This window comes from Leopardus geoffroyi, chromosome B1 (genome assembly GCF_018350155.1).
Source record: "Leopardus geoffroyi isolate Oge1 chromosome B1, O.geoffroyi_Oge1_pat1.0, whole genome shotgun sequence".
In the NCBI taxonomy this organism is placed as follows: domain Eukaryota; kingdom Metazoa; phylum Chordata; class Mammalia; order Carnivora; family Felidae; genus Leopardus; species Leopardus geoffroyi.
Genome location: NC_059327.1, coordinates 48,599,336 through 48,624,387, shown reverse-complemented (window position 1 = coordinate 48,624,387; position 25,052 = coordinate 48,599,336). Strand labels below are relative to the sequence as shown.

General features: G+C 48.0%; 1 protein-coding gene across 2 annotated transcripts in view; it reads right to left on the bottom strand.

Moving 5' to 3' along the window:
• EPHX2 (epoxide hydrolase 2) overlaps window positions 1-25,052 on the bottom strand; it is a 78,411-nt gene that overhangs the window by 11,134 nt on the left and 42,225 nt on the right. For both annotated transcript variants that reach the window (XM_045461222.1, XM_045461233.1), the window contains exons 10-13: window positions 23,983-24,009; window positions 21,473-21,558; window positions 17,566-17,677; window positions 1,973-2,044 (exon numbers count right to left, since the gene is read on the bottom strand). In XM_045461222.1, coding sequence (XP_045317178.1) covers window positions 1,973-2,044; window positions 17,566-17,677; window positions 21,473-21,558; window positions 23,983-24,009 — 297 coding nt within the window. The remainder of the gene's footprint in view (window positions 1-1,972; window positions 2,045-17,565; window positions 17,678-21,472; window positions 21,559-23,982; window positions 24,010-25,052) is intronic.

Below are 25,052 nucleotides of genomic sequence, written 5' to 3'. Positions count from 1 at the left end.
ATAAGCAATGACAGAAGCTTCTACCCGGTGCTGGAAGCCGAGCTATCCCAGCCTGACGGCAGGGCCCGGGCTGTGGACGGATTGGTGACTGCAAGGCAGCCCAAAGCTTCTTGTACTCCCGCTTTTAGGTAATTTGGCCTTAAAACTACCTGGGGTATTGTCTGTTGGGGAATTGCCCTCGGCAGGCCCCCTGGGAAAAGAACCATTAGGGAAGAAAATAAGGTTCTGCAAGAAATTGTGTGGCCTTACGTTTAGCCCTTGCCATTCCCTATGGAGACTCCTCTACTTACAGGAAGGATAGCCTCATACATTTGCCAGCAAAGAGGGCCTGTAAAGGAGAGACATACGGATTTTGAAAGCCTCACTCCGGCAACTAAGGAGTGTATCTCTGGGCACAGGTGACTTCAACCCTTAGGCCCACCTGGCCCCCGGAGGCATTCCAGATGATGACTGAAGCTAGTTGGTTAAGGTACCTAATGGTTCATTAGTTCAAGGTACCTAATGGTTCATTAGTTCCTAGGTGCATTGTCTCTCTGAGAATGTATGAGGCATGGGTTTCTAAAGCTTTTTCAGCCCCTTTTTTGGCACCTCGGACGGCGGCAAACACATTGTTCTTCTGGCCTCATGTGGTTAGGTCATGTCCCTAACATCACCTTCGACTTGAGGTGTTGAGAAACGGAGGGCCTTTCACGAGAACAGCAAAGCAAATGCTTTGTAGATTATAGATAAATGCAGGTGCATAATGGAATAATGTAAGAAATTAACCTATAATCAAAGGGCATGTGGGAAAGTTAGGGGAAAATCACCATGTTATTTCTTAAAGGTTGTTTACACACAGGAACATTTTCAAAATTAGGTAATGTCAGAAAAACATAGAAGACGTATGCCAGAAGGAAATCACTAGCATATATAATGCCACGTTTACTACACTAAATCGGCCGGTTCAACACACTGCTGTTATCTGTGCCCATTTTTACTTTTTGTTTTTATGTTAGTTTTTTATTTTGGTTTTAGTTTTTTACTTTAGTTTTGTTTTATTTTCACCGACGCCGTTCTTCCTGCGGGAACCCCTGGCTGCTGGAGCTGGTCTCCAGCAACCCGGAATTCTATATTTGCATGAACTATTCTACAAGACTGAAAAGCAAAACAGAAATATTCTCAGGCCAAAAAACTGTTTACTCTCAACAGACTCTTACAGAGACAACTACCAAAGAAGGTCCTTCAGGAAGGAAGAAGTTGAACTAAATGTAAAGGGGCAAGATGCCAGCGGGGACCAGCAGAGGAGCCGGCAAACGTGGGGACGTCTCACGGCACTGACTGAACGACAGTGGAGACAGTGACAGCAGACATGAGACAGCAGGTGGGGATTATGGAATGAAAGCATCCTGGGCCCCTTTCCAAGACAAGGGTTAGTGATGTCAAGTGATTTGGGACTTTGATAAATAGTTGTGCATGTGAAGCTGGTAATGGCAGGTCATGGCATAATTTCTAAACTGTTGCCATTATAGCCCTTCTTTGATCTTTAGTCTCAAAGCCCTACCTGTGTGTGACAGGGAGGACGTAACATTTCCCAGTGATGAGGGGACCGATAGAGTGAGGACCTCGGTCACCCTGACTACACCTGGTGGAAGGCTGGGGAGCCTGGGTGGCTCAGTCTGTTAGGCACCAGACTCTTGATTTCGGCTCAGATCACAATCTCATAGTTCGTGAGTTCAAGACCCGTGTGGGGCTTTGCACTGACAGTGGGGAGCCTGCTTGGGATTTTCTCTCTGTCCCTCCCCACTTGCACTGTCTGTGTCTCTTGCAAAATGAATAAACTTTAAAAAAAAAAAAAAAAAAGGAAAGAAGGCCAAGTTGCTCATTTCCAGACCCTGCCATACCCCAGAACCCCGCCCCCTCCCAGGGTTACATTCCAAAGGTCTTTGTACCTCTGTAGCTCCCAGCTCCACCCCCATCCCCACCCAACCCTCACCTCATCACTTGCTCTGAAGAAGCTTTTGAAAGTCCGGCTGAGGTTCTGTTCCAGTTCAGCCTCAGCCACTCCCTAAAACAAACAAGAAATCAAAAGGAAGGACTCTGCAGAAATCCTGAACCCAAGCCCTCCCCCATCCGACTGACAGCCAGAAGCCCCCAGCCTCTGTCCCATCCAGCCCAAGTTTCATCAGAAGTGCATTAGTTTGGGTTTGCACATTGAAACACGTGTTTAAAACAAAAAAAAAAAAAAAAAAAAAAAAAAAGCAAGCTTCAAATAGAATACAAGATGCTCACAGTGGTTCCCCTGGGAGGTGGGTTTATGGATGTTGCTTTCTTTTCTTTTTACGTTTTTCAAAATTCCTACAATGAGAACGTCTTACTTGTTACACGTCCTTTTATGGGAATGGGGGAGGGCTGGACAGGAGTAGGCTGGGAGTGAGAAGGGACCGGTTCCAAGGATTCCAAGAAGCCAAAAATTGTTCCATTCATGCATCTCATTTTGCTGTGGCAACTTCAGAACCAACTTCCTTGAGGTGGGCCTAAATTTTTACAGACTGACTGTTATTCCATGCCCACGGACTGTCTCCCAAAGGACAGGACAGCAAGGCTGCCTTGTTAAGAGCCAGCACACGTAGCCCTTGTGGTGACAAATTACCAGGTATCCCCGTTCATGGGAGTGTTGTCACACAGAATGCCTCACCTAACACGGTGCTCTGGTCGTTTCCAGGTCTCTGGCTTGTGCACAATTGGATTAGTTCTGACTTGAACTTGCTTCATCAGTTCCACAGATATTGGGCCCCTTCCCCAGCAAACAGGGCTAAGAAGAGATGCTAATGTACATAATAGAGGTCCCAAGGGCGGAGGCGAGGGCTGGGTGTAGACTGAGGTAGATGCTGGAGGCGCCAATACATGCTGGGGTCGGGGGAAGACATTCTTGCTGGAAACTCTGGGCCTGCATCCCTGTCTCCCCACCTCCCCTTCCTTCTGACCCAAATCCCCCACCCGGGGGCATGTCCAGACACTAAGACGGCGTGGCAAGGGGCTTTGAGATCCATCAGTAGATGCTGATCTGCTGGCTAGTCTCTCAGGACATGATTTTCTTAGGGCATAAAAGGAAAATTTTCACCCAGTCTTTCTTTTCCGGAAATTGAAAGCCCTTGGACCTGAAAGCTCTTATAACGCCTGTGTCAAGAAAGATAGCTGTCCCCGAGGCAGGGATCCACCGGGGGCAACTGCTCCGAAGGAACAAAGATCCTTCCCCAACACGGTTCTGAGGAGACCATGTGGCAGGACACGGAGAAAGAGTGTGGTGGGGTGTCTCCGTCCGTTCAGGTTGCCCTAACAGAACACCATAAATCAGGGAGCTTATAAACACAGACATTTACTTCTCGATGTGGAGGCTGGGAAGTCTGGGATCAAGGCGCCTGCAGATTCAGTCTTTCTGGCTCATACCCGGCCATCTCCTGGCTGTGCCCTCACATGGCGGAAAGGGCGAGGGTACTCTCTCTGGAGAGGGGGCTCATCCCATTCATGAGGGTGCCATCCTCCTGACCCAATCACCTCCCAAAGGCCCCACCTCCTAATTCCCTCCCACTGAAGATCAGGATTTCAATCTGAGAATTCGGGGGGAACACATTCCGTCTACAGCACAGTGCCAATCTGCTTTTTCCTCTTCCTTCCCAACTGCTCACCTGAATGTACCCAGACACCATCTGAAATGGACTACAGAGTATTTCTGAATGGGTGCCCTTACCCTCTCACCTCCCTGGTTTAACACACTGAAAAGTCCACCAAGAACACCTCGTTCTCTCAGTGTGGCCTTCAAAGAGCCTTCAACACCTGTACCCAAAACTGCCTCTTCCAGGAAGTCCCACCTCCTGCCATCCCAATAAAAGAACTCTATTCTTGTTGGATCCCGCAGAGCTTTAACATGCCCCCCTTGGGCCACTTTGAGGCAGGGAAGCATCCACTTGGGAGCATCTGGGACTGTTCCCAGAAAGGAGGGTGCCGTAAGCCGGGTCTCTAAAGCCTTCCAGTGACCAGCAACCCTCTGTCCTGCACACTGTAGAGGCCCCGCTACAGAGCGCTTCATTTCTTCTGCACGGCAACCTCGCGAGAGCTCCCAATTTGTGAGAAGGCAGCACACACGGAAGGAAACATTTATCATCTGCAGCACTAGGTCTGCGGTTTGAGATTTTCTGATGCCAGCAATGCCGACGTGTTCATTACAATCCCCTCACATTTGTAAGATTCGATCACGACGACGAGTCATTCGTGACCTTCTGCTCCGGTGATGAAGGCCAAGGCCAAGAATCAGCCGTGGAAGGAAGTGCATTTTAAGGGTGGCTAAAAGCCCTGCTCAGCCCCGCATGTCACACGGATCATTTTTATTTATTGGGAGCCGCCCTCATCCCAGAAAGAGCTGCCGTTCAGGAGCCCACGGTTGGGGCGGAGTCTCCACAGGTGCAGAGCTCTGGACAAGGCTCTGGCCCACAAATGGCCCTTAAAAGAGCAAATGGATGCCAAATGGGTCAATAAAAAATCAAAGGGATCAAAAAGGTAAATAAGTCTGTCAACCCACATGAAAGTAAATCAGATCAACAGAGTGAGGACAAAGGTGAGGGCCGGAAAAGGGGAGAGGACAGTAACATTTGTACTCGGGTTATGTGCCCTGCTGATACCACCTGACTGTGACTTATGAAAGGTGACACCGTATTTTTAAGTCCCAAGGGCCAATGACAAGATTCCCGCCTGCCCGCTGGATGGGGCTCCTCCCTCTGTGCTCCTGAGCAGAGGTTAAAGGATGGACTCTGGAACCCAGCAAACAAGGCTTCACGCGCCAGTCCTGATACTTAACTAACTGGGCAACTTAATCTTCCAGAGCCTCAATTTCCTTATCTACAGATTGGGAGTTTTGTAAGGATCATACGAGATCATAATGCCTGTTTTTTTACAAAGTCTGACACACAGAAGAAACGCCAGTGAATGGTAATTTTCATCATTAGTATCTCCATCAAAAAAATGATTGGATTGCATCAGCAATGTCTGTTTTTGAGTGCCTGGGTGGCTCAGTCAGTTGAGCAACTGATTCTTGATTTCAGCTAAGGTCATGACAGCGTGGAGCCTGCTTGGAATTCTCTCTGTCTGCCCCTTCCCGGCTTCTACTCTCTCGTCTCTCAAAATAAAACAAAAAAGAAAGAAAGAAATGTCTAGTTTTGGATCCGGTCCGCTCATGAGCCTGTGAGTTTCTTCTAGACACACAATGTATCATCTTCATGTTTTTGGTCCCATGGCCACAACATGGTAACAGTAGGTACCCAGCAAAGGCTGGGTTGGGTGGGAAGAAGAAAAAGAAGAGCGGAGAAAGAAGAGGGGCAGGAATAGGAGAGAAAGACTTTGGTGGGAGTGTCTTCTAAATGATCGTGGCTTTTATTTTTCTGCCCTGCACTGGGAGTTCACCCTCACCGAACAAGGTAAGTCAGCCCCAGCTGGAGGGAGAGCTGAACTGTAAGCTACTGAACGAAGTCAAGTGACAAAATCAGATCTCTTGTGACCCAAAGCTACCTCAGGGGCAGGAGAACTGATGACCACTCGGGGTTCTAAAAGAAGCTCCTAGAACAAAGCCTTTGGAACTCCGTGAAGCCTGGAGCTCTGGCTCAGAGAACTCTGAGGCTGTTCAAGGCCGACCTCTTATGGTGTGGGTGGTGAAACCCACCTTGGAGAATGCATCAGAATTTCTTGGCCTTTCTTACTAACCACCTCCCCCTCCTCCCCTCTCTTTATTTTAAAGAAATCACAAAAAGTCACAACTTCGAGGAAACTTCTAATTCTCTTCTCCTTGCTTTCTGTGCCTTCATATCAGTATCCTTGGCTTTGCCCTTTCTCCTGAGATGTATTTCCAACTGTCAGATAAACACATCTGTGAGGCTATATCTTGTCATACTCTTCAATGTGATCATTAAAATTAATCTGAAGAACCAATGAAGGAAATGTAATCTCTGGTGAAATATATTTTTTATTCGTACCCCAGTGTTATCGCCCCCATCCCCCCACCAGCCCCGCATAGTGGGTTGAAGAGTGGCCCCTAAGAAGGTTATGCCCAAAGATCTAATGCCTTGTACCTGCGAATGTGACCTTGTTTGGCAATGGAGTCTCTGTGGATGAAACCATCAGGATCTCAGATGAGTGACAGTTACAAGTCAGGGGCGCCAAGGGTTCCTGGCACCACCAGAAGTGAGGAGAGAGGCACGGAACAGATTCCCCCTCACAGCCTTCAGAAGAAACCAAACCCAGTAGCACCCTGATTTCACACTTTAGCCTCCAGAACCATAAGAGCATAAATTTCTGTCGTTTCAAGCCACCAAGTTTGTGGTAATTTGTAATAGTTAGCCCTGGAAAAATAATACACCACTTCAGGAAGTCTCTTGATTTGGGGGGTGGGTGAGGAGGGAAAGAGACTAGGGCCTACGTAACCTCTGGCTTCATGGGGGCGGACGCCCCACCCCCCCGCCCCCACCCAGTGGCAGGATGACAGGTGTGCGTTGGGATCTGGCTCCTGAGATCTCTTCACCTGCCTCCACCCCCAGTTTCCTCTCCGTGCACGTGTTTCACTCGCTGTGAGAGGAACCCCAGAAATGGAGGTTACAATGAAGAAGACCCAAGTTTAGTCTAGACTTTTCTCCCGAGTGTTGGCAGGGGAGCAATTCTCAACCACCTCGTGGGCCAGGGAGGTTCCTACAGCTGGCCACGGCAGCCGTTGTCTTGAACTCAGATGTCCTCACAGAGACATCCTCCCCCTGCTTCACGACCCAGTGGGATTCCTCCTCTCTAATCTCCCCGTTTGTTCCTTCCAAGGGGTCCAACAGGTCTTCCTCGGAAGATGCACTTAATTGGGTCTATTGTTTCATTGCTGAGACGGTGGAGACAGCCACTTAAATCAAATGGCAGGCCCTCAAAGCCTGAGCTCAGGCAGCCTCTGTCCCCCCTCCAGTCAACACTAGAAGCCGCATGTTGTCGTGCCTCTGGCCTTTTGATTTCTTTTTTAATGTTTATCTACTTTTGAGAGAGAGAGAGAGCATGAGCAGGGGAGGGGCAGAGAGAGAGGGAGACACAGAATCCAAAGCAGGCTCCAGGCTCCAAGCTGTCAGCACAGAGCCCGACGCGGGGCTCGAACTCATGAACCGCGAGATCATGACCTGAGCTGAAGTCGGACGCTTAACCGACTGAGCCACTCAGGCGCCCCTAGAAGCCGCGTCTTGGAGGGAAGAGGGGAGCCAGCATTCCTCCCATCAGGGGCTGGGGCCGGCAACTCTGCTTCACGTTCTACCTCGGTAATAATTGTGCAGATTCCCCTGAAACTCTGGGGCAGGGTTTTCTCAAAGTAAGCCAGAACATACGGCCGGCTGGGGTGGTTGTCCCTGAGGTGCAAAATGCCACCCGAAACCTGGGCAAAAAGAGAAAAGGGTTACTTTTCGTGTTCAGCCAGGCACACAGGAGAGAGAGGAGGTCAGGCCCCAGAAGGTCCGTGAGAAGAGCCGAGGCAACTCTGAAGCCACTTCCCCCCCGGGTGGGCTCCTCTACTCTTTGCCGAACCCGGAAGAGGCCATCTTACAGACGAAGACCCTCAGGTTGGAGCGGGACCTCCTGCAAAGCCAGGCCCGTCACGAATGGCCCAGCTGGGGATGAGAACTCCAGACTTCAGACCCTCAGTGTTTAGCTCCTCTTACTATAACAGAACACTACCCATTTAGGAAAACGAAAATAAGGGGCGCCTGGGTGGCTCAGTCGGTTAAGCGGCTGACTTCGGCTCAGGTCATGATCTCGCGGTCCGTGAGTTCGAGCCCCGCGTCGGGCTCTGGGCTGACGGCTCAGAGCCTGGAGCCTGTTTCAGATTCTGTGTCTCCCTCTCTCTGACCCTCCCCCGTTCATGCTCTGTCTCTCTCTGTCTCAAAAATAAATAAACGTTAAAAAAGAAAGAAAGAAAGGAAACGAAAATAAGGGGCGCCTGGGTGGCTCAGTCAGTTAACCGGCTGACTTTGGCTCAGGTCATGATCTCGCGGTCCGTGAGTTCGAGCCCCGCGTCGGGCTCTTTCTTCCACGAAAGGCACAAGTACTAAAACCACGACAGCAAAGGCTTGGCAAGTAAGGCAGCACAGAGTGACACTTTCTTTTAAATGTATCGCTCAAGGGGCATCTGGGTGGCTCTGTCAGTTGAGCATCCGACTCTTGATTCCAGCTCAGGTCATGATCTCACGGTCTGTGGGTTCGAGCCCTGCACTGGGCTCCGCGCTGGCATCACAGAGCCTGCTTGGGGTTCTCTCTCCCTCTCTCTCTCTCTCTCTCTGTCCCCCCACCAGAATAAGTAAATAAACTTAAAAAAAAAAATGTATTATTCAGGGGCACCTGGGTGGCTCAGTTGGTTAAGTATCCAACTCTTGGTCTTGGCTCAGGTCATGATCTCACGGTTTGCGGGTTTGAGTCCCACGTTGGGCTCTGTACCGATAGCATGGAGCGTATTTGACATTCTCTCTCCCTCAAAAAGAATAAACAAACTTAAAAAATTAAAAAAAAAAAAAGTATTATTCAGCTGTGAAAAACAACCAAAATAATGTCCTTCCATGGGGGATCGGTTAAATAAATGATGGTCCACCCAGACTGTGAAGCACGAAGCAGCCATTACAACGAATGAGGTAAATCTGTATGTACCGGCAGGAAAATCTGTCCACGTTCTAGTAAATGAAAAAGCAGCACGATTCCACTTATACAAAAATTACATGCGCGCTCATATGCGCCCATGCGTGCTCCCTCCCCGCCCCCACACTTAAAAGCATATTTAAAAAAAAAAAGTCTGGGAAATACTCACGAAACTATTCATAGTCGCTACTTCTAGATGAGTGAAAAGGGATTTAACTCTTCATTTTACACAACTCAGTACTTTTTTTAAAGTACTAAGCATAAATTATCCAAAAAAGAAATGCAGGAACAAATCACCAGCTGTCCCTGGAGCCTGGCAGCCGGGGAGGGGGGTGGTGGTTACTATGTGTGTTCTGGGGATTAAGGGAGACTGGGGACACTGTGAGGCAGAAGAGGAATCCTTTGTGCATGTGGGGGTGCCTTTCCACCAGGCAAAGCCATCTCTTCTCCACCGCTACCTGTAATTTCCTTTCCCTACATTTTCTCTCCATTACCTAGTTTCTCAGCTGGTTACAGACTTAAAAGTGGGCCCCGGCCTTTTGCTGTAGCTTCTACAGCTTCTTAGCTTGCTATCTGGTTCCAGACACCCACACCCTCGGTGGGAAACAAAGGCAGAAGGAAATGGCCGATAAAATTAAATTTCCTTCTAACCTGCAGCCCACTGGCAAATACTTGAGGCAGGCAGAGCAAAACATTTCTCCAGGAACTCCTTACTGTCTTAACGCTAAGGCTTTGCTAAAGGGCAAAACAACCTTAGCTTGACAATAGCTAGGCCTCCAGTATCCTGGGAGTCTTCTTTAGCATATGAAAATCTCCCTGGAAACTTCCCCTGGACTTCACCTCCCCCAACCCCGTAGAATATACCCAGTCTCTCCTCAGGGTCCGGGGCAGCTCTTCCTGCCCACGGGTCCCGTCCCCGTGCTTTAATAAAATCACCTTTTTGCACCAAAGATGTCTTCAAGAATTTTTTCTTGGCCATCGGCTCTGGACCCCGTGATCCCCACTATCACCCCCCCCAAAAACCTCATCAACACCCACAGGTGCCGCCACACACCCTTTTCCAAAGAAATAAAAATACATTCTACATTATACTGTTAAGGAGGAGTAAAGAGGGACCAGTGTTGGGAGGTGGAAGAGGTCATGCACTGACCATGCGCTGATTTCGGGGGCAGAGGGGCTATAAAATATTCCTAGGCTAAGAGAGGACCCGAAGAACCTTAAGGACTAAAACATGGAGCTTGTCACACTCAAATTACCCGGCCCATTCTATTTGTCTTTGCTGCCCAGAGCTGCCTCCCCCTCTTTCTAACTATACAAACGCAAAGCCTATCATCTCTTTGCTGAGAAAAAAAGAAAAGCACACCTTTTTAGTCTCCGCCAGACTTGACAAATTTGCAGGACTAGACAGAAAACACAATGGCTCAGGGTTCAAAGGGCCAGAGGAGCTGAATCTAAACTTGGAGTTTACCTAAGCCACACTGAGCAAGCCATTACAAGAGGTGAGAGGGATGGGCACCCTGTGGTCCACACTGTAGCCTTCCTTGGGCTGAATGCATCCAGAGTGACCTTGAGGGCTCATGGTGACTCCTCCTGGGCTGCCCAGTGGTGGGGACAGGTTTGGAAGGAGAGAGGTAGGAAGGAGGGGGTTTTGGCACCCATCCCTGAATTAAACAGGCAGTCTACACATCATGCTTTATTTACTGGCCTAAATTCAGCTTAAGTTTGAAACCTATTTGAAAACCATCCAATGAGGCACTCCTTTTTTAGAGGAGGAAACTGAGGGCCAGAGGTAGGAAGGGACTTGCCCCATTGCTAATAGGCTTGGACATGCTGGCAGGACCCCCGGGCATGGTTTCTCCTTAAGACCCAGTGTTGTGCCTATCCAGTCCAGCCTCAGCAGCTGAATGTACCTCAAACCCACTTCCTGGGTGCCTTTCAGTAGCCAGATCACTGATTTGAATATTTAACATTTCCCTACCAGAGAGGCTTTGTTCTTAAGAATAAACCCATTCTCCAAACTCTTCCTACAGATTTTTTTTTTAATGTTTATTTATTTTTGAGACAGAGAGACAGAGCATGAATGGGGGGAGGGTCAGAGAGAGAGGGAGACACAAAATCTGAAACAGGCTCCAGGCTCTGAGCTGTCAGTACAGAGCCTGATGCGGGGCTCAAACTTACAGACCGCGAGATCATGACTTGAGCCGAAGTCGGATGCTTAACCAACTGAGCAACCAAGGTACCCCTTTTCCTACAGATTTTAAACCCAGCAGCAACACCATAACAGTGGAAGTACTGATTTTTCCACAATGACTGTTAAGAACCTTTGAAACCAAAAACTTTGCCCTACAAAGTCAGTAGGCATCTTTCCCCACCGAGGTCACTTTTGTCAATCAGGCCTTGGAGCTTATCTTGGTCTGCTGCTTCCCACTCTGTTGGGATGAGCAGGGCACACACAACAAAGTCCAAGCTCCCTCCCAGGGTGGCTTAGGGGGAGGCATGTAGGCTTTGAAGTCAAAGCTAGGTCAAACCCAGTCAGGACCTGGTCTTGGACCAGTCAGTGATCCCCCAGTGCCCCTGTCTGTTCAGCTGAAAGACAGGAGAACACACGGTGCGCTTGTGAACAGAACCGCTTGGCGGGGGGCCTGGCTGGCTCAGTCGGTTGAGCGTCCGACTTCAGCTCAGGTCATGATCTCACGGTTCGTGGGTTCAAGCCCCGCGTCGGGCTCTGCTCTGACAGCTCAGAGTTTGGAGCCTGCTTCAGATTCTGTGTCTCCCTCTCTCTCTGCCCCTCCCCCACTTGTGCTATCTCTGCCTCTAAAATAAACATTAAAAAAATTTTTGAAAAAAGAACCACTTGGCATATGGAGCTCAAAAAAAAAAAAAAAAAAAAAGGAATAACCACAACCCAAGTGTCCATGGAAGGATGAATGGTAAACAAAATGTGGTCTACATGCACAACGGAGTATTATTCATTTTTAAAAAGGATAGAAATTCTGACAAGTGCTACAACACGGAATAATCCTGAGGACGCTGGGGCACCAGGGTGGCTTACTCGGCTAAGTATCCAACTCTTGATTTTGGCTCAGGTCATGATCTCGTGGCCGTGGGATTGAGCCCCATGTTGGGCCTCATGCTGAGCATGGAGCCTGCTTGGGATTCTGTCTCTCTCTCTCAATCAATCAATCAATCAATAAACAAACAAACATTAAAAAAATAATAATCTTGAGGATGTTAAGCTAAAGTAAAATAATCCAGACACAGAAAGACAAATACTATAGGCCTCCGCTTCTATGAGGTACCCAGAGTAGTTAAATTCAGAGACAGAAAGTGGAATGCTGGTGCCAGGAGCTGGAGGGAAGAGGGAATAGGGAGGGAATCAGTGTTGCTTGGGTACAGAATCTCGTATCTACAAGACGAAAAAGTTCTGGAGATGGACGGTGGTGATGGCTGCACAGCAAAGTGAATGTACTTAATGTCACTGATCTATACACTTGAAAAATGGTTAAGATGGTTAGGTTTTGGGTTACGTGTATTGTTAAGCAGCAAAAATTCAACCAAGTATATTCTGAGATCTAATTGGCTTTATTAATCGGTTCATGAATCAGGCAGTATCCCGTCTAGCAAGCAGAGGGGAGTTTCAAAGGGCAACAGAAAAGGAAAGGTTTTTAAAGGTAGAGAGGGAGTGGAAAGAAAGCAATTAGTAGCAGAGAATCCATTGTTTTAGGCAAGGGGGCCCTTCTAGGGGGAACAGAAGGGGACTCTCAGTGATTTCCTCGTGCTGACCAGGAAGTTCCCATGTTGACTAGTTAAAGGTTGCATTTGTGGGGGGTTGAAACTGCAGTCAGGCTGGGTATTGAGTGTTGGTTTAATGACCTGGAGACTTCACCTAAGGGATGCCATTTTGGGCTCGTGGTTTTCTTTTAAACAGTATTTTACCACAATATTAAAATTAATGAAAGGGTGCCTGGGTGGTTCAATCGTTTAAGCATTGAACTCTTGATTTCGGCTCAGGTCATGGTATCACGGTTCGTGAGTTCGAGCCCCATGGTGGGCTCTTGGCTGACAGCACGGAACTTGCTTGGGATTCTCTCTACCTCTCTGCTCCTTCCCTGCTCACGCTCTTTCTCAAAATAAATAAACATTAAAAAAAGAAAATACAAAACAATGCTATTTTCACTAAAGTTTCTAAAGAAAATATTATAAAAAAATAAGTGTGTTACTTACATCAACATGGGCACATTATTTTTTTAATGAAATATTTTAAATATATATATATATTTTAATGTTTCTTTATTTTTGAGAGAGAAACAGACCACGAGCAGGGAAGGGGCAGAGAGAGAGGGAGACACAGAATCCAAAGCAGGCTCTAGGCTCCAAGCTGTCAGCACAGAGCCGACGTCTGGCTTGAATCGACAAACCAGGGGATCACGATCTGAGCCGAAGTTGGACGCTTAACTGACTGAGCCACCCAAACACCCCAGTTAAATATTTTAAAATTTCAATACCTAGTAGGGCAAATACCAATAGATGTAACCCACATTAAATAGAGCTCTTCGAGGTCCTTAATAACTTTTAAGAGTGTAAAGGGGGCCTGGGACCAGAAAGTTGGAGAATCACTGCAGTGCAGGGAGCCTATCATCGGGGAGCCAGTCAGTGCCCTCCTTGATCCGCACCTGCAATCCCAGACCTGAACAGCTGCCCAGAGGTCATTCACTGAGGAGGATGGCTATGAGTGCCTACCATCATCTGGAAAATGGCTAGATTAGCCCCTTCCCTGGACCAGCAGCATTAGCGTCATGTAAAATGATGCTTAGAAATGAGAATCCTTTGGGGCGCCTGGGTGGCTCAGTCGGTTAAGCGTCCGACTTCGGCTCAGGTCGTGATCTTGCAGTCCGTGAGTTCGAGCCCCGCGTCGGGCTCTGTGCTGACAGCTCAGAGCCCGGAGCCTGTTTCAGATTCTGTGTCTCCCTCTCTCTGACCCTCCCCCATTCATGCTCTGTCTCTCTCTGTCTGAAAAATAAATAAAGGTTAAAAAAAATTAAAAAAAAAAGAAATGAGAATCCTTTGATGCCAACACAACCCACTGAATCAACACTCTGGGGGGTGTGGTCTGGCGATCTGTGTTTTAACTAGCTTTCCAGGGGATCCTGATGCAGACTGACGTTTGAGAATCGCCAGGCTAGAGAGTGACAGAACAGGAGCTGTCAAAGCTGGGATAACCTCCTGGGGCACTTGATGTACATGAATCACCTGTGGGACCTTGTTAAAAAGTGGAGTCTTGGGCGCGCCTGGGTGGCTCAGTCAGTTAAGCAGCCGACTTCAGCTTAGGTCATCATCTTGTGGTTCGTGAATTCAAGCCCTGCGTCGGGGTCTGTGCTGACAGCTCAGAGCCTGGAGCCTGCTTCGGATTCTGTGTCTCCCTCTCTCTCTGCCCCTCCCCTGCTCATGCTCTCTCTCTGTCTCAAAGATAAATAAACATAAAAAAATTTTTTTTTTTTTTTTTTTTTAAAGTGGAGTCTTGTTGGGTAGATGGCAGAAGGGCCTGTGAGTCTGCATTTCTAGCAAGCGCTCGGGGGATGTCGATGCTGCTCCCCGTGCCTCACCTGAAACACCAAGCCCTTTGCTCCAGCAGCTCCTAGCTTGTACTCAATTCTGAAGGTTCTAATGGAAGCGAGGCAGGAACTCCTTCCCTGGGAAAGTGCATGCATACATTAAATTATGCAGGCAATTTCAAGGTGTTCCAGACCTTCTGAAACTCACCTTGAGGATTGCTGACTGCTTCATTAGGAAGTCTCTGACCTCAGGAAGTCTCTTATCTTGTATGATATTTATGGGAGATAAAGAACTTGCCTGGGTTAAGCACATTTCATATACATCTTCAGCCATTTGTCCCCTCAGGCTGGTATGGGCCCCCCTCCCCCCTTCTCATATCCACCCACACAGATCCCATTCATCTTCCAGGGGCCAGTTCAAATGCCCCTCCTTTGATAAAAAGTTAACTGTTTTCTTAGGAGTTCCCAGAGTAAGCTATGCCTCCATTACAGTCCTTTATGTCTGCCTTTTAAATGTTTATTTTTGACAGAGAGAGAGAGAGAGAGAAAGAGCAGGAGCAAGCAGGAGTAGGGGAAGGTCAGAGAGAGGGAGACAGAGGATCCGAAGCAGGCTCTGTGCCGACAGCAGAGAGCCTGATGTGGGGCTCAAACTCTTGAAGATCATGACCTCGAGATCATGACCTGAGCCAAAGTCAGATGCTTAACCGACTGAGCCACCCAGGCACCCCTATGCCTGCCTTATGCTTCAGTTATTTGTTCACTTGCCCGTTTAACCCTGAGGTTGTTACTCGTCTCTGCAACTGGCACCTAACAGGAGATGCAGAAGCATTTGCTACATGAAATAATGCCTGTTGATTCTTCATCAGAAACACTAGCCAAAACATTTCTGACATTTACACACGTATGTAATGTTCGGGCCCTTCCCCCCACCACGGGGCACCTCTGTTTTACAGCAGACACAAGTCTTCTTATGCATGTTGCATTCAAAAGGAGGTGGAAGAGAAAGTTGAAAAGGTGGAAGAGAAAGAAGCGGGTGTGAAAGTCCATGTCCTCCTCCTCCCTCGGGATCCCCCATGTGGTGCAGCCTGGCAATTGGGGCCCGAGGGTCAAGGGTCTGGTGCCCACACCAGAGGCACGGGGTCTGGGTTAGGGAAGAAGGAAGAAGGTGAGAAGGAACTAGGAAGCATGGGGTGATGGCGATGGAAGGGCCTGTGGGGTGGGGTCCTCTGGGCACACAGAAGGCCACGGGAGGGGGTTGGGCTCTTGGGGGTGGGTGCCAGGCAGAGCCAGAGATTGAGAAAGGGTCAGATAAGAGACAAAAAAAAAAAAAAAAAAAAAAAAATCCAGACACCAGCTTCCCAATTCTGGGCAGGGCCCTGTTCCCTCCCCAGTTCCCAAAGGCCATGGCAGCTGCCACCGAGGCAGCTGAAACCAACACTTTGTTTTTCTCCCCACCTCGAGATCCTTCTCCAGTGTGAGATGCACAGGGGCCAAGCAAACACCTGGGAGAGGTGGCAGGCAGGACATCACACCTGAGACCAGGACTCGGACCTCTAGTCCAGCTGGAAGAATTTTCACGGGGCCATCTATGGCAACGAACCTACAAGGACTCTCTACGACTTTCGACATCGGCTACAGGCTCCGGGCATATTGGCCGGTGCACAAGGACACTTAAACCTCCTTCCTGTCCCACTTGCCCAAGTCTCCTTCCAAACAGGGCAGTTCCCACAGTCCCCAACCTTCCCCTTCACTGTCTCCATCCTGTCCCCACCCTCCTGCTTCTCCCACCAAGGGGCACTGTTCCTGTTCCCCCTACCATCTGTCCCGGCCACACCATGTCTCCTCCTAATTCCTCGGAAATCCTAACCCCTAGTACCTCAGAAGGTAACAATATTTGGAGATGAGGTCTCTAAAAAGGTCATTAAAATGAGATCTTTGGAAGAGGCCCTCATCCACTGTGACTGGTGTCCTTATAAAAAGAGGAAATTTGAATGCAGAAACACATGTGCACAGAGGAAAGGCCATCTGAGGACACAGCAAGAAGAGGCCATCTACAAACCAAGGAGAGAGGCTTTAGAAGGAACCAACCATGTAGACACCTTGATCTTGGACTTCGAGCCTCCAGAACTGTGAGATAATCAATTCTATTGTTTATGCCCCCCAGTCTATATAGTACTTTGTTATGGCGGCCGTAGCTAATACACCATCTAATCCATCCTCCAGTCAAGACTTCGTCAAACTAATTAAAAACACTTTGATTCAATTCGAGCAGAAGGGAGCTCACCACATCCCACACTCTGGGCACAGTAGGGCCTGACCTCAATGAAGAATGTGATACAGTGAGCATCTTTTCATGATGTTGCTGGAGGCTTCTGGTGTCTCACTGAATGTATCGGGTCATTGCCTGACTCGAAAAGTTCCTCTTCCAAGGCAGCATCTTATCAATTAAAATCATTCTTAAGAGAAGCGCTACTCGCCAAATTGAAGCCGGGATGTTTACGACCTTCGTTTGGAAATCGTACCTCCTGTGAGCAGCAGAAGGGCAACGGCTAGGTGAGAAAAATGGGGAGATGCTCTTGGTACTCCTTATTAATTCAATCCATCCTCTCTCTTGAGAGTGTCAAGGAAATGTCCTTTATCCTCTCTGGAAGTACCCAGATGTAGCTGGACATTGGGGTCCAGAGTCCACAGTGGATGAGATGCAGGTGTCCCCCCACGTCCCCAAGATGAGGCCAGATGACGCTGGCTCACAATGCTGCTGTCAGCGAAACCGCCTGAAAGGTGGCAGTGACGCCCCATCACAGGGAGCATCTCTGAAAGGCACCTTGGGCTTGCTGCACACGAGGTGATGCATAGAAACCTCCTCAAAGCACACTTGGGGCCTGGTGCAGGGATTTTAGGCTCTGGTGCTCCCTGTAATCACGAACCACACTCCTCAGCAAGTGAGGTATGAGGGCCCTGGCAAGAGTCCGGGAGCTGTCCCCAATAAGAGGAGGGCTTCAGCAGGCTCTCAGGCACAGAACTAAGAGACGGCGCCTCCAGACCTGTGCTCAGCCCCCGACTCCACAATTTCAGAGAAATGGGAGAACCCACTGCGCCATCACCCCTACTCCCTGCCCCCCGCCACCCCAAACGCACACACACAGAAACGTGTCATCACCTGGAAAGGACCCGCTGGGCTGTGGAACGAGTTTCACCTGAGCCCAGGTATAAAACCATTTCTAACTAATGCCATGGGAAATTATCCGGCACAGAGAAAATCAAGTCAATGGGGAGATGGAGAGAGAAAGGGGAAAGAAGAACAAAAACCTTGCTGGGATCACTGCTCTCAGGAGCCCGAACTTACTGGTTCTTGGAAGTAGAGCTGGTAATCAAAAATAGGATTGGCTTTGATTTTCTCCATCGTAGGTACACTGGGATCGGCTGGTATGAAGGGAATATTCAAACTGGCCACTGCCCTGTGGAAAGAAGATACCAAGATGTAGACGTTGTAAGAAGACAGTGTGTAAAAACCGGAAAGGACCTTACATATCAACACGAAAGCTCAGAGCAGGAAAGGGAGATGCATGAGATCTCATACCAGCAGTGTGGGGGAGAATGGGGTCAGCAGTCCAATTGCTTGACTCCCAGCCCGGCGGTTTTTTCCTCACTGAAGTATTTCTCACCTTCTTGCCTTAGACACAGACACACATACACACTGTGCGTGGCATGTCAACCTTGGTTAGATTATAGTTTTAAAAAATGCATTCATTTTGGGGCAGCTGGGTGGCTCGGCTGCTTAAGCGTCTGACTTCAGCTCAGGTCATGATCTCTGTTTGTGGGTTCGAGCCCCACGTCGGGCTCTGTGCTGACGGCTCAGAGCCTGGAGCCTCCTTCGGATTCTGTGTCTCCCTCTCTCTGTGCCCCTCCCCTACTCGCACCCTCTCTCTCAAAAATAGACGAGCATTAAAAAAATTGTTTCCAAATGCATTCATTTTGCCTTCCTTCTTTTCCTCCCTTAACTCTGTGCTAATTTTATGCTGTGTACTAAGGGAGAGAAGATATAAAATCAATACTAGATGAGCTTATTATAATTTTAAAAGGCTAGACAAATATACCCATGACTATACTACAAGATGGACTGTGATATGAGCCATAAGACTAGCACAAGCACCACGGGAGTTCAAGGAGACGAAGAGTTTCTAAATTTGGGCATCACAGAAGATGTCATGCAAAAGCGAGCATTTGAACTTGGTTTTTAAGGGTCGGAGAGAGCAGGGGAGGGGAAATGATACTGTAAGGGAGACATCATGGGGTAGCATGAGCAAATTCTAGAAGCGGGCAAAGCTGGTGGCTGAGTTTGACAGGGCAAAGAATCTATGTGGCCAAAGGCAAGCGTTTAATGGGGCATCTTGTGAAATAAAGCCAGCAGGCAACTGGGAGCCTAGACATGAAGGGCCCCGAATCTGGATTAGATGCTGCAGAAAACCAAGACAACCATGAGAGCTTCTGAGAAAAGGGGAGAGTAGACAAAAGTTGCAGTCAGGAAGTGATGGGTCAAGCAGGAATACATGACATGGATGCAGAGAGGGACACCAGAAAGCCAGGAGAGGGCCAGCACACTACACTATACACAAAGTCATCCGAGGGGAACGGGATGGCAGATGTGGGAATAAAAGAGATGGGTGGATTTGAGCGACCACAGGAAGGCAGGACTGACAAGCCGACCAGCACAGTTAGTCTGGTGAAGTGATCCTGTGCCCACTGTGATCCTAAGGAAACTCCTTCCCAAAAGAGAAGCAGACAGGAGAGAATATGTGGGGGAGATAAAAACTAGAAGGAACAGGATAAGCAGGACAATTGAAATAATCAGGGAAAGCAGTGGTGAGGCTTTCCCAGTGCCAACAAACAGAAATACAATGTGAGCCACACGTATAATTTAGAATTTTCTATTAGCCACTTAAAACAAGTAAAAAGGAACACGTGAGATTAACTGAAAATATTTAAAATTTGAAATCTAATGCTGATTTAAATACTTAAATATTCAACCCAATATATTTAAAATATTAATCATTTCAACATGCCATCAATATAAAAATTATTAATAAGATATTTTACCTTTTCTTTTTTTGCTATCAAGTCTTTGAAATCTGGAAGGTATTTCCTACATAGAGTAATCTCAATTCGAACCAGCCACATTTCAAATGTTCAATAGCCACCAAAGACAGTGCAGGTTAGGCTACAAAATAAGTCACCCTGATGTCTAAAAGTTTCCAACATTATCACAGTGAGCCTATTTTAAGCATAACTTAAATCACAAGTCAAGAAATTCTAGCTTTTGCTTAACATTCTGAGCTGAATAGGATTTTCTTTTCAATTGCCTTGACATACAGTTTATTCCATATATAAAAAAATTATCATCACATGAGATGTTAGCATATAAATGCTGCTGCCAACTGCATTAAGATTGGAAAAAGCTAAACCACAGCCTCCTTTTGGGAGCAGAGTCTCTAGATAATTGTCACAGAAAGGATGTAAAAAGGTATTCTTGCAAACAAGTGAAGCAACTCTTACATTAAATAGATCCCTGCAATTTATCTCAGTAGAATGCCAAAACTAAGGATTTAAAGAAATATTCCACACTAAAGGTGGGTTTTCCCTTTTCATTCATTATCTGGCTAGAAATGTGAAGATCAATGCCAAAGATTTTTTTTTTTAATTTTTTTTAAGTTTATTTATTTATTTGGAGAGAGAGAGAAAGAGCACGGGCAGGTGAGGGGCAGAGAGAAGGAGAGACAGAATCTCAAGCAGGCTCTACGTCATCAACGCAGAGCCTGATGAGGGGCTCGAGCTCATAAACTGTGAGATCATGACCTGACCTGCACCGAGATCGAGTGGGATGCTTAACCGACTGCGCCACCCAGGCACCACAATGCCAACAATATTCTTAAAAGCCAGCTTTGCCCCTGGAAGGGGGTCCTGGCTCCTTCCCTCTCCTCCAGGAATGCAGCAACAGGGCTGTTTTGATGAGCACAGATGGAAAAGGAGCAACTACTGCCAAACTAATGACAGGATGGAAGCAGAACAATGAGAAGAGGAACAGGAATCCAGAGCATGCTTCTGTATCCCAGACCTAATGTTCTTCTGGGCACAACTTTACTGGGCTCATATTAAATATTTTCAAAGTCTCACAGGAGAGAGACAGAGACTACGTTTAATAAAACAACAAGAAGGTGTTTCACTTCCTTCAAGGTAGAGATCATAAGCTTGTTGCTCTAGTTCCTTTTACCCCTTTCAAGAAGCATCTAATACAGTCTACAGAGTAACTTTCTAGTGACCCAACTGCTAAGAACTGAGCTCTTATTTCAACTCTGAGTGAAAGAGAGGACAGAGAGAGAAGCTAATGAGATCAGAGGGACAAGAGTGCAAAAACTTTAAAAATATTTCAGGAAGTGTTTGATTCATGTTGGTCTTCGATATCATCCTACCATTTGAGCTGATGTTCAGCTGAACAAAGTTCTCCAGTGTTTCCATTATAAACTCAATGAAAGAAAAAGTGGATTAGTTAGGGAAATACAGAAAGCTAAGGATGATGTTGATTTAATACGCTAAGATCCCAAGCTGAAATAGGAGGTCACACAACACGCTTTAACTACAGTTGCCAGCACAACTGGGGGATGGCTACAAAGACCACCTGGCTCTCTGGGTTCAAAATCTGTCCTTTGAAAGCTCCTGCGAGTGCTCTGATGCCATTCTAAGAATGACTGTGAACGATGTGATGGTGGTCACAAAATGCCATTCTAACCTGATACCTGCACAGCATTTTGCAGGTTATATAGTCAAAAGGAGTTACCATTACTATGCTATCGTTGAGGAAAGCAAGGCCTAACGGGTGAAATGATTCATCACACAGCCAGTCATGGCAAAACTGAAAGGCACGTTTCCTAACTCCTGGTCCAGGGCTTAAGTCTCTCCTGGCACTCAGCTCTATGACCCCACCACCCTTGCTGCCTCACCCACTCCCCCCCAAACATCTACATTCTCCTACATTCCCAATGGCTACCCAGGCCCTGAGTTATCTGTCCCATTACTGGTAACTGGGACAGGCCTTGCTTCCTAAGACATTAACTCATCAGTGGGCACTAAGAAGTTACATGTTGCCTTCCCAGATAATCTATTTGTTCTCAAGAAGTTGACTGCAGTTCAAGACCTGAGGAAGGATTCTAACAGGAATTCAAGTCCAAACTCTGGGCCAAATTCTGCGGCCTAATTACCTCACTCTCTCCGGGTAGAAGAGAGCCATGTTCCACACCAGCATGCCTCCCCAGTCGTGGCCAATGAACACTGCTTGAGTGATCCCCTAGTGAAGGATAAAGACATGAGCTGAATGTGGGCAGGTTTCTGGGATGGGATGCTGAGAGCCCAATGCCTTGTGCTCCCTGGAGGCCCAAACCCTCGTCTGGCGATCCTTTCCTTCACTTTCTAGGACCTGTCCTCCACTGACCACGCAGTAGCTCCCCCAACGTCCACCCTCTTCAGGCCTCCCTTCCCACACACCAGCCCCACAGAGCCTCTGCAGATGACTGGTCTCCTACATTTTCTTAGAACACTAAGGCCACTGGCCACAAATCCTCTCCCTCTCTACCTTCCCTCAAATCAAAGTGTGTTTCACCTCTTTCTCTACTTTTTGTCTTCAAGTTAGTATGACTTACCTCCCTGTGTTCCATGTTCACTTTTCACTGAGTGACTGTGATTCTCTCCCCATTCTTTTGGGATCTTCCCTCCCTTAACCAACCACTAAAACGTCAGAGACATCTTTAATCCCTCTCTCTTTACCTGCGTCTTCCTTTCTTCTGCTGCTGCTAACAATGGATGACAACAGCTCCCTTTTATTGAGGACCTCCTAAGACAGGCGCTGTGTGTAGCATATGCACCCATTGTCTGGAATTCTCCCAATAACCTTCGAATACACGTTTTACAAATAGGAAGACAGGCTCGCAGTTGTTAGGCCACTTGCCCAAGGCCACACAGATGGTAACTCAGACCCAAGCTTCCCCAACTTAAAATCAGGCTCACCCCTCCACCCAGCCCTGCTGGCCCCAGTCAGCCACATGAGGGCCCTTCATCTTGAAAGGCAGCTCCCTGCCTCAGCAACCTTGCCACACTTTTGTCTTGTGTCCAACTTCCCGGTGATCCACGCCAGTCACCTGCCTGGCGACCTTCCTAAGGCCCCACAACTTGGCTTCTTCCCTGCTACCCCTGAGTCCACTGAAACTTCCCTCTTAAAGGCTACTAATCACTGGTAACAGTTTTTTGCCCTCTCAGCTCTCACTCTTCTGACTGTTCTGCAGCATCAGACATTTCCTTTAAAATGTTCTTCCCTGGGCCTCTGTGACTCTATGCTTTCCAGGTTCTTTTCTCACTCACTGAGTCTACCCCCTCCTCTTCCTCTCTCACAGGAGTTACTTCATGGCTCAGCTCTCAGGCCTGTCCTTGGGAACCCATCTACTACTCTAATGGCTTCAGCTTCCACCTCCAGGTGGCGGGTGACCTCCTCACCACCAATGGGCCCAGCTTCCTTCCCGCGTGTCCCAGTAGTGCCTGGGCCGGGGAGGGACACCCAGCCCAGCGGCCGACAGCCACCGGGGCTCTCTTCCAACAATCAGAGTAAGAGACTTTCTCAGCCGGATGGAAATCTTCTGGAGTTGAAACTGGGGTGGCCACACCGGGCCATGTCCTCTTAGATGTCCCTCCCCCTCATTCTCAAAAGGTCCAAAGCTGATTCTGCGGGACCGAGAATCTGCAGAGGGCGAGGACAGTGACACCTTTGCCTCGTTTCGTACAGTGGCTGGCACCGTGCCTTGCTGCCCAACTGGAACCCCTGGGTCATCTTGAAATCTCCTCCTGACTCTCATATCCAACAAACAGGCACTAAATGTGCCGTTTTGGGGTTCTCTCTTCGCTACCCCTCCACAGTCACTGTCCTGGCTGAGCCCTTCTCCGCCTCAGTCTAGGTCCCGCTGTCCTCATCCTGCCACTGTGACCTAATTGAGGACGGGGAAAGCGTACTACCTAACTGCGATCTCAAACTTACACAAGTAAAAAGCAGAAGCATAGTCTCAGATCACCACCATTGATCTGCTTTGTGTTTGACATTCCACATGATGTTAAATGAAGGAATTTGACTTCAGGTCTTTCCAAAGGGATAGATATACGGTTTTAAAAGTTGTGAATTATCAGCCTTTAGGATATTTCCCAAACTTCTTGACACAAAGCTCTTGACACTGGCTCAAGGCCAAAAGAAGTATCCTGGAAAATGCTTTTCATGAAAAAACACAAAACAAGCTTGGCCCTACACTGTTCTCCATTCTTCCATCTCTGTGTCTATACTTCCTCCTGAGCACCTACCCTGCCTCCCACTGTCCCAGAAGTGTCATTCCTGCCCTTGCCACTCTCCTTGAGGGTTCTAACAGCTGACACCTTTGACAGTTCCGTCTTTGGGGCACCTGGGTGGCTCAGTCAGTTCAACGTCTGACTCTCGATTTTGGTTCAGGTAATGATCTCACCGTTGTGGGATCAAGCCCCGCGTCAGGCTCTGTGCTGGGTGTAGAGCCTACTTGAGAATCCCTCTCTCTCTCTCTCTCTCTCTCTCTCTCTCTGCTCCCCCACTTTCCCTCTGCCCCTTCCTCACTCTCTCTCTCTCAAAACACAAACAAAACAAAGGTACATCTTTAATTGCCCATACAAACAGAATTCTCCAGATCAGTTTAAAATAATGACTTACCAATTTATCCAGGAAGGTTACCATCTCCTAAGAAAGAAAAGACAAAAAACCAGAAATTGTATACACCCACCTCAGCTGCTTCAATATTAGAATTACTGTATCTGCCTTTTTATGGGCTATATTGTGTCTTCCCCAAATTCATATGTTGAAGCCCTAACATCACCCCTACCCCAGGACCTTGGAATATGACTGTATTTGGAGACAGGGGCATTAAAGAGATAAGTTAAAATGAGGTCATCAGAGTAAGCCATGATCCAAGTTGGCCAGTGTCTTTATAAGAGCAAAAGGTCTCGGGGCGCCTGGGTGGCTCAGTCGGTTAATTGTCCAGCTTCAGCTCAGGTCATGATCTCACAGTCCACGAGTTCGAGCCCTGCGTCGGGCTCTATGCTGACAGCTCAGAGCCTGGAGCCTGCTTCAGATTCTGTGTCTCCCTCTCTCTTTGCCCCTACCCTGACCGTGCTCTTGTCTCTGTCTCAAAAAAAAAAAAAAAACATTTTGAAAAATTAAAAAAAAAGAACAAAAGGTCTCGACATGGACATGCACAGAGGAAAGCCCAAGTGAAGACACAGGGAGAAACGGCCACCAACAAGGTTCAGATGAAACCCTGCCGACACGTTGATCTCGAGCTGGATGGGATCCAGCCTCCAGAATGGTGAGAGAATAAATTTCTGTTGTTTAAGCCTCCCAGTCTGTGGTACTTGGTTATGGCAGCCTGAGCACACGAATACAACGTTCAGTCATTTCCCTCGCTTGTGAGTTCTCTCCCTTCCCCTTCCAGCATCCTCTCAGTAACCAGGCTGACCTCAGATGAGCACAGTGAATTATTCAGTGTATGTTGGTGCACATCCCTAACTGGGCAACATCCATCGTAAGACAGAAATCATGCCTTCTTCCCGGGAGAAAGAAAGGGGAAGAAAACTGCTGTGCAGAGGGCTGGCTGCTTGCCTTGCCCCAGGACAGTGAGCTCCTGCCCCTTGTCCTGCAGCACACATGGGGGCTCCTGGCCACACCTGCCAGCAAGCTCGGGGTCTGGAAAAGGGGTCTAAGATGTGTGGAGGTGCTGGAGATGA